The 13242-nt window shown below is 41.3% G+C and overlaps 1 protein-coding gene across 3 annotated transcripts in view; it reads right to left on the bottom strand.

The window, feature by feature from the left end:
- LOC115174892 (cyclin-dependent kinase 19-like) overlaps positions 1-13066 on the bottom strand; it is a 47314-nt gene extending 34248 nt beyond the window's left edge. For 2 of the 3 annotated variants that reach the window (XR_003871880.1, XM_029733895.1), the window contains exons 1-2: positions 12752-13062; positions 8636-8711 (exon numbers count right to left, since the gene is read on the bottom strand). Coding sequence is in view for 2 of the 3 variants with exons in the window: in XM_029733895.1 (XP_029589755.1) it covers positions 8636-8711; positions 12752-12879 (204 nt within the window). In the remaining variant the exon portion in view is untranslated. Of the gene's footprint in view, positions 1-8635; positions 8712-12751 lie in introns of all 3 variants that reach the window. The other variant, XM_029733896.1, reaches the window with a different exon arrangement.
- Between the last annotated feature and the right edge of the window lie 176 nt (positions 13067-13242).

The following is a 13242-nucleotide window of genomic DNA, read 5'->3' on the forward strand; positions in this document are numbered from 1 at the left end:
CCCAGACTATCTGCATTGACCCTTTTTGCACAAACCTTTTTGACCTTTTTGACACACGCTGCTGCTACGGTTTACTGTCACTTTATATGTACAGTGCTTCCAGAAAGTATTCAGACCCCTATACTTTTTCCACATTTTGTTGTGTTACATCCTGAAATTAAAATAGATTAACTTTAGATGTTTTGTTACTGGCCTACACACAATACCGCATGTTAAAATTGAAAGGGATTGAGTCAATAAGTATTCATCCCCTTTGTTATAGCATTTGCTTAACAAGTCACATAACAAGTTGCATGGACTCACTCTGTGTGCAATAATAGAGTTTAACATGATTTCTGAATGACTACCTCATCTCTGTACTCCACACATACAGATAATTGTAAGGTCCCTCAGTCGAGCCGTGAATTTCAAACACATATTCAACCACAAAGACCAGAGAGGTTTTCAAATGCCTCACAAAGAAGGGCACCTATTGGTAGATGGGTAAAAAAAGAAGAAAAAAAAGCTGACATTGAATATCCCTTTGAGCATGGCGAAGTTATTATTTAGGCTTTGGATGGTGTATCACTACACCCAGTCACTACAAAGATACAGGCGTCCTTCCTAACTCAGTTGCCAGAGAGGAAGGAACCCACTCAGGGATTTCACCATGAGGCCAATGGTGACTTTAAAACAGTTTAATGGCTGTGATAGGAGAAAACTGAGGATGGATCAACAACATTGTAGTTACTCCACAATATTAACCTAATTGACAGAGTGAGAAGAAGGGAAGCCTGTACAGAATAAAAATATTCCAAAACATGCATCCTGTTTGCAACAATGCAGTAAAGTAATACTGCAAAAAATGTGGCAAAGTAATTAACTTCTTGTCCTGAATACAAAGTGTTATGTTTGGGGCAAATCCAATACAACACATTACTGATTACCCCACTCCATATTTTCAAGCATAGTGGTGGTTGCATGATATTATGTGTATGCTTGTAATCGTTAAGGACTGGGGAGTTTTAAGTATAAAAAAAACTGATTGGAGCTAAGCACAGGCAAAATCCTAGAGGAATATCTGGTTGTCTGCTTTCCACCAGACACTGGGAGATGAATTCACCTTTCAGCAGGACAATAACCTAAAACACAAGGCCAAACCTACCCTGGAGTTGTTACCAAGAAGACAGTGAATATTCCTGAGTTGCCGAGTTACAGTTTTGACTTAAATCTACTTGAAAAACTATGGCAAGACCTGAAAAGAGCTTGAATAATTTTGAAAAGAATCATGACAAATGTTGCACAATCCAGGTGTGGAAAGCTCTTAGGAACTAAGGCTCACAGCTGTAATCGTTGCTAAAAATGATTCTAACAAGTATTGACACAGGGCGTTGAATGCTTATGTAATGAAGATATATTAGTGTTTTCTTTTTCATAAATGTTTTACAAATGTTTTTCTTCCACTTTGATATTAGAGTATTTTGTATCAATCGTTAACAAAAAATTACAATTAAATCCATTTGTATCCACTTTGTATCACAATTTTTTGGGGAAAAGTCAAGGGGTGTGAATATTTTCTGAAGGCACTGTACATATCTACCTCAGTTACCTCGTACCCCTGCACATGGACTCGGTACTGATACCCCTTGTATATAACCAAGTTATAGTTACTTATTGTGTTTCTATTATTACTTTTATTATTACGTGTTTTACTTTTCTAATATTTCTCTATCTCTCTGCATTGTTGGGAAGGGCCCATAAGTAAGCATTTCACTGTTAATCTACACCTGTTGTTTACGAAGCATTTGATGAATACAATTTGATTTGATTTGACTAGGCATAATTCTGGGAACTTTCAATAAATTCCTTGGTTTTCCAGAAATCCTGGTTGGAGGATTCCGGACGTCCTGCTTATTCCCTCCTGATTCTGAGAATCTTCCAACACTGACTGAGTTTGAGAGAGAACAGAGAATGACACATCTAAAGATATGTTTAATACAATGCTGCTACTGTATCTAGTAAAAGTTGTGAGCGAAAAAGGCCTGAGAACTCACTGAGAAACCCCATCAACTACATAGACAAAGGTCCCATATGGCTCAATTGGTAGAGTATGGTGCTTGCAACGCCAAGGTTGTGGGTTCGATTCCCTCGGGGGACCAGTACGGATAATGTATGCACTCACTACTGTAAGCCTCTCTGGATAAGATAAATTACTCAAATGTAAAAATGATAAACTCACTGACTGACCTGAGTGAAAGTGAGCATTTGTTCTTTAGGAAGGCTCACAACACTGAGGCCTTCATTTAGTACATGCCTCCACAGGTTAGTATATCTTCTGAGGACTTATCTAAACATGGTCTGCTTTGTTACAGTGGTTTAAGGGGTGAGCGAGGTTGAACTTGAAACCTCCCTGACTGGTCTAGAATACATTACGCAACCAGCTGCTTTAAGCTCTCTTTCAACAACCAGCTCAATGGCAGTGCACAGTGCAATGGTGACATGTGGGTCCTTTGATCCAGATGAGTTGCAGGACCCTGCCTAATTCAATACAATGAATATGCATGTAATCTGGTTTCATGTCAGACACATTACCCCAAAACAACTACAGGTGAGGAAACATTACCCAACACATTATGTAAAAGCCTGAATAAATTAACTCGAAAGATTGGTCAATTTCAAAAAGGTACAGTACATTCAGTTCTTAAACTATTTTGCACGTAATGATTTTTCCACAACTTCTGAAGGGACATACCAACACGTAAAAAGTAAAAAAGATCCTCAAGCCATTTGAATGCACAAAACCAATAACACATGGCAGCAAAACCTCCCTCAAGTCAGTCGTGAATGTGGCATGCCAAACGTTAAACTATAGCACAGTTAGTGTTTATGGGGGACCGGGGGGTTGTTGGTGACACAAAGAGTCTATTGTTCTGTTTAAGCGAACCTGGTTTGAGAGACTTTGAGCAAAATCCATTTCTTGTGGCTCTTAACTTCAGCTGGCGACCCTCAAGGTGTTTTGGTCTGATGATGAGAGCCTCCTGTTGCACAGCTCACATCCGGCTTCACCTGTGGCCATCAAAGGTGAGCATTTGCCCAATGAAGTCGGTTACAATGTCGAGCTGCAGTCAGGTCAAGACCCTCGTGAGGATGACGAGCACGCAGATGAGCTTCCCTGAGAAGGTTTCTGACAGTTTGTGCAGACATTCTTTGGTTATGTGATCGCGCAGGTGAAAAAGCCGGATGTGGAGGTCCTGGGCTGGCGAGGTTACTTGTGCTCTGCGGTTGTGAGGCCAGTTGGATGTACTGAGAAGTTGTTGTATGCGGCTTATGGTAGAAATGAACATTCAATTATCTGGCAAACGCTCTGGTGGATATTCTTGCAGTCAGCATGCTCCCTCAAAACTTGAGACATCTGTGGCATTGTGTTGTGTGACAAAACTGCACATTTTAGAGTGTCCTTTTATTGTCCCCAGCACAAGGTGCACCTTTGTAATGACCATGCTGTTTAATCAGCTTATTGATATGCCACACCTGTCAGGTGGATTATCTTGGCAAAGGAGAAATGCTCACTAACAGGGATGTAAACAAATTTGTGCACAAAATTTGACAGAAATAAGCTTTTTGTGCATATGTAAAATTATTTCAGCTCATGAAACATGGGAACAACACTTTACCTGTTGCATTTATATTTTTGTTCAGTGCACATATACAGTGCCTTGAGGAAGTATTTACACCCCTTGAATTTTTCCATATTTTATTGTGTTACAGCCTGAATTTAAAATTGATTAAATATATTTCTTGGTCACTGGCATACACACCAAAAAAAGTCAAGGGGTGTGAATACTTTCTGAAGGCACTGTAGGTACGGGTAAAGTGACTAGGCAACAGGATAGATAATAGATGGTAGCTGCAGCGTATGTGGTGAGTGTGTGAGAGAGTGTGTGCGTGTCCTCAGTATACATGTGTGCGCATGTGTGTGTGGTCGTATGTAGTGTGTGTGTGTGTGTGTGTGTGTGTGTGTGTGTGTGTGTGTGTGTGTGTGTGTGTGTAAGTATGTGTGAGTGTGTGGGTAGAATCCAGTGTGTGTGCATAGAGTCAATGCAAGACAGTTATTGCAAAAGGGTCAATGTAGTTAGTCTGGTTAGCCATTTGATATCTAGCAGTCTTGTCTAGCAGTCTTATGGCTTGTGGGTAGAAGCTAGTCAAGGTCCTGTTGGTTCCAGACTTGGTGCACTGGTCCTGCTTCCCGTGCAGTAGCAGAGAGAGCAGTCTATGGCTTGGGTGGCTGGAGTCTTTGAATTTGGACCTTTCTCTGACACTGCCTGATATATAAGTCCTGGATGGCAGGGAGCTCGGCCCCAATGATGTACTGGGCCGTATTCACCACCCTCTGTAGCGCATTGCAGTCAGGTGCCTTGAAGTTGACGTACCAAGCAGCGATGCAGCCAGTCAAGATGCTCTCAATGGTGCAGCTGTAGAACTTCTTGAGGATCTGAGGGTCCATGCCAAATCTTTTCAGCCTCCTAAGGGGGAAGAGTTGCTGTCGTGCCCTCTTCACAACTGTGTGGGTGTGTGTGGACCATGTTAATTCCTCAAATCAACTCCGTAGACATGTAATTACTTAGTAATTCCACCAATGTACTTGAAGTTCTCGACCCACTCCACTACAGCCCTATCGATGTGGATAGGGGCGTGCTCGCCCCTCTGTTTCCTGTAATCCACGATCAGTTCCTTTGTCTTGCTGACATTGAGGGAGCGATTGTTGTCCTGGCATCACACTGCCAGGTCTCTGACCTCCTCCCTATAAGCTGTCTCATCGTCGTCGGTGATCCAGCCTACCAGCGTCGTATCGTCAGCAAACTTGATGATGGTGTTGGAGTCGTGCACGGCCACGCAGTCATGGGTGAACAGGGAGTACAGGAGGGGACTAAGCACACACCCCTGAGGGGCCCCTGTGTTGATGGTTAGCGTGGCAGATGTGTTGTTGCCTCCCCTCACCGCCTGCGGGCGGCCCGTCAAGAAGTCCAGGATCCAGTTGTAGAGAAAGGTGTTCAGTCCAAGGGTCCTGAGCTTGGAATGAACTATAGTATTGAATGTGAGCTGTAGTCCATGAACAGTATTCTTACATAGATATTCCTTTTGTTCAGGTGAAAATGTCAACAAAAAAGTATATATATCGCTATCAACAACAGAATAAACATTTTGAACTACATACCTACAGTAGAAAAGAAGAGAATCTCTTCTTTCTAATGATGTGAACTTCATTTCTCAACTCCTAATTTTGAGCAAATTACACTCATTGGAGCCAATTACACTCACTGGAATATCTGACATGGGCTTTGAAAAAGCACCGGCGAATAGGCTAGCAGTGTGGCAAGTGCCGCTAGCTGCTGATAAGATGTCTTGACTTGGACATACATCTTTGCCAACACATGGCTAACCTTTGTTTAACCAGCTAAACAGCCGCTCTTAGTGAAAATGTGTTTGGAGTTACCTTTCTAGCTAATAGTGTCTAACATGTTATGTTAGACACCTGTCTCAACTCAACTCCGTAGAGATGTATTGACGGAGTTGAGTTTGCACAGCAACCTGGAAACACTTGTTTTCTGATACAGAGCCACTGCTTTCCTCCATTCCCCTCTGGCTGAGGGCACCCACGGGGTCTGGGTCAATCCCATGGCAATGCCAAAAAGAAAAGGTAAGCAATTGAAATTCATGAATTGACCTGTGGGCAATTTTACAGCAAGGTGTGAAATGCATAAACACCATTACAAGTTATGAAAGTCATGAGTCACCTTTCCATGAGGGGAAGCCAGCCAGTGGTGACACAGGGCTGACTAATCCAACAGTTTATAGTACAATGAATAAGAATCAGAGATCACATAAAGGAGTAATTGTCCGTGGGGTCAGAACTCTGTGCTCTCTGACAGTTCAGTCTCCCGTAGCACAAACTAGAGGACGGCGCCAGGAGAGAGAGAACAGCAGAGCAGTAACCGAGTCAGTTACACATGATCATAGCCCAGGATGATTGGATCCACCGTGGAGAGAGACAGGGATAGGTGTGTTATGGAAACAGAAGAGACTAGACACGCTAGCTAGACGACCAATACTGGGTCAGATCACCAACTAAACACCCATATTTATTTTTTGTAGACAGGGCCAGATGGACCTCATCCAGTCATTCAGTCCATTTCTGCAGTACTGTGCAGCCAGAGCTGAGGCAGCGGTATGTAACCAACACACGCCCGCACCTCTGTACAAATTAAGACTCCTTATTTACCTTACCTCCAAATGGAGATGAAATGAACTATTCTGTTGACAGTCTATAGAACACAAATAATGTGTGTGTGTGTGTCCCCCGCCCTACCAAGAAGCATTTATTCTTTAAGATTAGTCAGCCAAACAATAATGCACACATTCTATCTACTTTCACAGTGGGTAGTCAGTCAATCATCACCCACGGAGTAAGTTTGGCTGTATTGTGGGTAGAAACACAGCAGGTTTGACATCACAACAACTAACTAGTGTACCACAATACAACATTCTGACAATGTGTGGATCATATAGCACATTCCCAGAGAAGTTGGTAGGTGGAAAACTGATGTACATACAGTACCATTAAATAACCCAGTCAGCTCACCTGTCACAAGGACCACATTCTGACCATCTGCTGTTCCTCACAGAGAACTAGATGAATGACACACAGATATGGCTTCAGATGACACTCACCTCTCAGCATAAATAGCCTAATAACACTCTCCTACAGTATTATGTGTTAGCAATAATCCCCATGTACACTTAAAGAGTATCTGCCTTCCTGTTTTTAGATAAGGCTACCCTAGCGCTGAAAGTAAACCAACGCAGTATGTGTTCTTGGACTGCTTATTGCTTAACCCTTTACACTCGTACCTTTATACGGGTTGAAAATGGCAGATTTGGCCACTGATAAGAGCCTAAATTGGAACGTAGTGACTGTACAGTAACATGCTATACATGACATCAGAGCTCAAGCCCTGCACTTCACAGTGCTGTACAGGTGTTTTGATGTCTGAGTGAGGGAAATGCTTTAATTTAAGAGGATTCGATGTATTTTGAAAGATGAGATGTTGAGGATTATAATAAATATGCTTTGATGTCATACAAGCTTGACACCCTTGAATCCAAATGTGTACTTCACATCTCCAAATCCTAAAAGTCATGTCATATACGGTGTCAATGTTTATTATCACTATGTTTGATGTACAGTTACAAGATGACATGGCGTCATACTGGGTTGTTCTGAACAGAATGAGCCCGTTTGTTTATTGTGAAGAAAATTTGCCGCGGAACACGCACCTGAATGCACTCACCTGAATGCACTCACCTGAATGCACGCATGACTCCTTTCTATGCACACCAAAATTACCATCTGTTTCTCTGAATTGCCCTGTGAAAGCCTACCACTGTAAGATCGTATTTTATAACTTAGCTAGTCATGTTGGCAAAAGAACAAGCTTTGAAATGATGCCCACCTGATCCAGATTGTGATTTATGATGGGCCGTTGTTGTTCCAAACAAAATAACTACAAGTGTGCTTGCTCTTGTTCCTCAATGGCACAGCTAGGAGAGCTAAAAAAAGCCCCTTATAATTGAAAAGTGCATTAAAATTGCTTAGGAACTGTGCACATTGTGGAGAGGTGTGTGACCACATGGAGACCAGTTGGTCTTCACTCAAGTCCTTCTTTTGTCTTATCTTGCTCCTACTCCACATTTTCCAGGAATAGTCTTATCATGTTACTGAATATATATCCAGAGTATTTTCAGATTTCGTTATCAACAAATGCGGTGAAAAGTACAGCGAATGTAAAATGCACATAAAATCACCAGTGTAATGTTTGGATTCAGTCTTGTGAACTGTTGTGTCCTCAACTTTGGTATTATAATTTTCCCATAATCTCAAAACTGTGCCCTTTACATTGATACCGTGGTTATGCATATGCTTTTCATATTTCTTATTTAAGAAACATTTCAGTTTAGCCCTATCCATATGGGCCAATTCCCACAAGTGTAAAGGGTTAACACTGGGTTAGGAATAACCTAAAGAGCATGTGAAAAATGAAGTGACAGCTGAGTGTAAGCAAAGAGTAGCTGGGTGGATGGCCTATTCACAAGGACACTTGTTTGTGTGTGTTTATCTATTTGCAGAGAGATCGTATTGGTTAACATATTGAAGGCCTGAACTCTATACAACAGATATGTGAGAGCCATAAAATGTGCAGACCTTTATTGTTCTCCTACAGTGTGTATCTTGCCAAGCACTTGAGTACTAGTATATATCATGTTTACATGGCCATGGTGATGTCTCTATTGCTTCTGCCTCAGCCATTAGGAACACTGCACCATGCAGATACAACTCTTGGGCTATTACAATCCTGGAAGCACAGCGGTGCAGGATTACACTCTACAGTCAAAGTAGAACAGTTCTTACAACAGTTCTTAGGTTTCTACTCATTTATATAGCATCAGCTGAGGCTAGAGCCAAGTGATGGCATGGTGCTCCTACACATAAGACCTTATTGTAGGAGACAGAAAGCACAGTAGAAAGGAAAATAACATTGATAGGAGAAAGGACAAAATAAAGGACAAAACAGCACCTTTAACCAGTATCTTAACTTACAGCGATTTCCCTGCAAGCAGACATCGATATTCCAGTGCCTTCAATTTGTTTCAGTGCATATTCCTTCTCATCTTCCCTGCAAAGAAAGAGACATAAGGGGAAAAAATCAGCACATCACTTTATTTATTTGGAAAGTATGTAACAACACCGTAAACCCACGTTCTTGAACAACATAGATTAGTGAAATAGAGTTCCAGGTATTGAAGGTCGTGTGTTTATGAGCAACAGTAAGATAGAACATGGGATATGAAAAGGATGGAGATGGACTGCTCTTGCTTGACTTGTTCTTATGGAACAGTAGAATCCCTGCCATTATCAACATCCTCTGGCTGAAGAAGACAGCTATTCCCTCTCCACGAGCATGCTCTGTTGTTGAGTGCAGCCTCTCCCCAGAGCAAGCATAATTATCTATCCACCCTGCATTTCACCACCCCCCTCAATGCAAACACATGCTCTGGCTTCATCATAGCCTTCACACCGAGCTGGTCGTTGTTCCTTCTCATAACACACACAGTGCATAATCAGAATGGACTTTAAATAGGATTTTATTTAATAAATGCAGTGTCAGGACAAATCCCAGGGCTTTGTTTCTTGACATTCTGAGGGTACTTATGTGCCCTTGTAAAAATCTGTTGGTGATGGAAAAAGGCATTGAAGGCATGAAGCTGACAATTAAGAAATGTTAGACGTATTGTGGTGTGCACACGTACAGCAGCACACTGTGAGGTAGGGAACTATGGATTATCTGAGATAAGCAGTATCCTCCTAGAAAGGGAACTTACCCCAACATTGACTCTCCAGAAAATATTATTGAGCCATTACAAACATGGCCTGTTGTATAGCTTACTTCTTGCAGAAGATTTGTGAAAAGGTAAAAAAAAGAATGAAGACCAAATATCTACAAAAAAAGCTGATTTGTTTAATGAGAATCTGTGTCTGTATGTGTGTGTGTGTGGTACCTACATCAAACATGACATCACCAACTGGCCTACTTAAGAATGGGTAATGGGCATTCAATAGTGGTGGTTTCAGACTGGAGGTTTCAGGCACTACTCTCTCACATCTGATTTTGACTGAGTTTCAACACTGTTTTAATGGATGTTTAGGTCTGTGATAAAACAGCCTTGATTGCTCATGAATATGAATTTACTGTAGCCATCTCCGCCTTCTGATTAATTAAGCCATGGACACAAAAGACAGACAAACAACCACTCTAATTTCTCATGCCCTATAAACATAGCACTTTATTATCATGAACAACACACAACACAGAGGACTGCCAAGTCCAAAAAGTGCTAATGCACAGACAAACACAGGAACACAATGTGAGTTGGAGGGGTAGAGGGGTACAATTGCATTTATTTGTCTTCTTTTTTTACCATTTACACCAAACATCTTTTTCATAATAAGCTCCACCACACAACGGGGATGGTGAATTACAGCTGTTCTGGGCATTCACATTCGATTAGTGTCCAGAGATTCCTGGAGGAGCTGGCAGGGGTCCAGAGTGGGTAGGGCTGTCGCACAGTCCAAAGGCTGCATATTGGGTTTCTCAACAAGCCTGCATGGCCCCTACACTCATCTGGCCACAAGCCTGATTCATGTTCCCAATCACATATATGACGATAGAGACACTCCCTCTTCTCTGTTTACAGAGAGAAAGCTTGTCTTCACACCTCATCAAAGTGCTACTTCTGCTATTTATTGCAGACAGTGGGGAAACCTTGTGGAAAAACCAACAAAAACTAAATTGTCTCAATATGTTCCACTGACAGTTCTATACGACAACATTTTTTACATCTACTTGGCCAAACTTTGCATGAAGAGTGTTTTATATTCTTGACCAGCAAGGATGGATCATTCTTCATGTCTTATGTGGTGCACATGAAACTAATATTAAAACCTTAGCAGTGCCTTTATGATAACAAGCCTGCATTGACTGCCGGTCCCGTGTGGCTCAGTTGGTAGAGCATGGTGTTTGCAACGCCAGGGTTGTGGATTTGAAGCTGGAGACTTATATCTCCCTCACTAACTTTAAGCATCAGCTGTCAGAGCAGCTTACCGATCACTGCACCTGTACACAGCCATCTGTAAATAGCCTACCCAACTACCTCATTCCCCAAATTGTTATTTATTTTTGCACCCCATTATCTCTACTTGCACATCATCATCTGCACATCTATCACTCCAGTATTAATGCTAAATTGTAATTATTTCGCCACTATGGCCAATTTATTGCCTTACCTCCCTAATCTTACTACATTTGCACACACTGTACATAGATTTTTCTATTGTGTTTTTTTTCTTGTGTTATTGACTGTAAGTTTGTTTATCCCATGTGTAACTGTGTTGTTGTTTTTGACGCACTGCTTTGCTTTATCTTGGCCAGGCAGCAGTTGTAAATGAGAACTTGTTCTCAACTGGCCTACCTGGTCAAATAAAGGTGAAATAAAAATGTTCAATAAAAAAATGGTATTGTTATGGCGTATACCACCACTACACTACTTTGATAAGCATTGTTGAGATTAAGAAGTGAGTATACGCAATGGCCGCAAAAAAAAGACATATTCCTGCGTATACCCTCCACTACACCAGAGAGACACTATCCAGGATGATTACTACTAACTAAATAGAGTGGGCAATGCTATCAATAACCTAGCAGCCTCCATTGTTGAAGCCTACAAATGACATGAATGAATACGCAAACTGTGAGAGAAAAAAACGACTGTATTGTCAGATTACTCGAATAACAGGTGAAGCTACCTGTACGAAGGCGCAGGAAATGCAAGGAACGGAACACCAGAAGGCCCTATGACAATTCACCAGTTGGCTCTAAAGAGAAAAATCACCCTCAACTGTTTGATTGCCATTCTAATTGCGCAATCAAACTGCTGCTCATGCTCCGAGGCGATATTTATTTATAACAATCAGGTATCCATATCCCAGGTGGGGGTGGAAGGTCCTATATATAGGGGCAGTACTCAGTGACATCACTTCCTGAAACAGGAGGTAAAAAATATATAACATAATTTCACAATATTACCCACCGGAGAAAAGGGAAACTTTCTTGGACAAAGTTCTGGAGGGTGGACAATGTGCTCAACGCAGCTTCACGTACAAATGCAAATATTTTACCCACCCCCGCACAGGACAAAGATTTAAGATCAAGGGCCTGATTACCTGCATGTCCACCAATGTTATTTACATGTTGAAATGTCCTCGGTGGTCTGTCTTACATTGGGAAAACCCATAGAAGCCTTAAGACATGGATTAGTGAGCACCACAGCAATATTCGGACAGGTGAGACAAAAAAATCTGGTTGCTGTTCATTTTGTACAAGCTGGACATCCTAATAGTTCTCTGAGATACATTGGAATAGAAACGGTCAAGATGTCATGCAGGGGAGAGGACATTGACAGGAAACTTCTTCAAAGGGAATCTTTCTGGATCCACAGGCTCAACACACTCTTCTCTTGGCCTTAACGAGGAGTTTGACTTGAAACCGTTTTTATAGTTTCAATATGTCCAAATTGTTTTTTTAATCCTAAAATAATATGACCTTCCACCCCCACCTGGGAGATTATATATATATATACACACACATACATACATACATACATACATACATACATACATACATACATACATACATATATACATACACATACACATACATACACACTTATTTGTTTTGCATTTAAGCACCAAAGGGAGTTTAGCGTTACATCGAGTAAGACTATGCAAGTGCTCTTGAGAGAGCTTGGCAATAATAGGATGATTATTTTAGACTAAGCCAAGTTGAACAAGATCAGAGAATATCATTACGCCTACACATTCCTACTGGTGATATTAGGCAAATAACTAATGTTGAAAGTAGCCTGCGCTTCCATGAACAGTGTGTCAAATAATAAACATCATCACTGTGTTGTTGTGGGGGAGGACCGTTGAGTGAGTGTGAGTGCGTACATGAAAACAAAAACACAGACACGGGCAGCGCTCAGGGTAGTTCAAATCTATCCTTTGCTTTGTCCAACGTGCAAGGAGATATAGCCTAGTCTTGATAAGGTATTCTGCAATCAGTTTATTGAGTACACAATAACGTTATCTGAATCTTACCCGTCTTTGCGCTTAGCTTTATAAACGTGCCCGTAGGTGCCTCGACCCACTTTGCAACCTTCATATTCGAACAGATCTTCTACCTTCTCTCGTTCGGCTGCGAGCTTTGTTTTGAAGTCGTAATCCATTTTAACCCATAAATATTTCTTAATTTACAATGAAATAAAATATTAATTATAACATGCATTAATTAAATAATATGGTCGTTTTATTCCCCCACCATTTCCTTGTTTGGGATTTTGGTCTGCTCCGCTTAATGTTCACTGGCTCGTTGACGTTTCTAATTGACACGCAAGGCTTTCTGGGGACCGTAGTTTACAAAAGCCTTAGCCTGCCTCATCAACATGGAAGTAAAAGGTCTGTGAAACTACACTCCGCATTTCGCGCTGCAGTTACTGCACTTGCGTACTCATGAACGCGCTCAGAAAATGTGTGGATCAGTTGTAACATTTCATGATTTGTATACAACAAATTTGTAATCCTTTTGAAGT

Source organism: Salmo trutta, chromosome 35 (genome assembly GCF_901001165.1).
Source record: "Salmo trutta chromosome 35, fSalTru1.1, whole genome shotgun sequence".
In the NCBI taxonomy this organism is placed as follows: Eukaryota; Metazoa; Chordata; class Actinopteri; order Salmoniformes; family Salmonidae; genus Salmo; species Salmo trutta.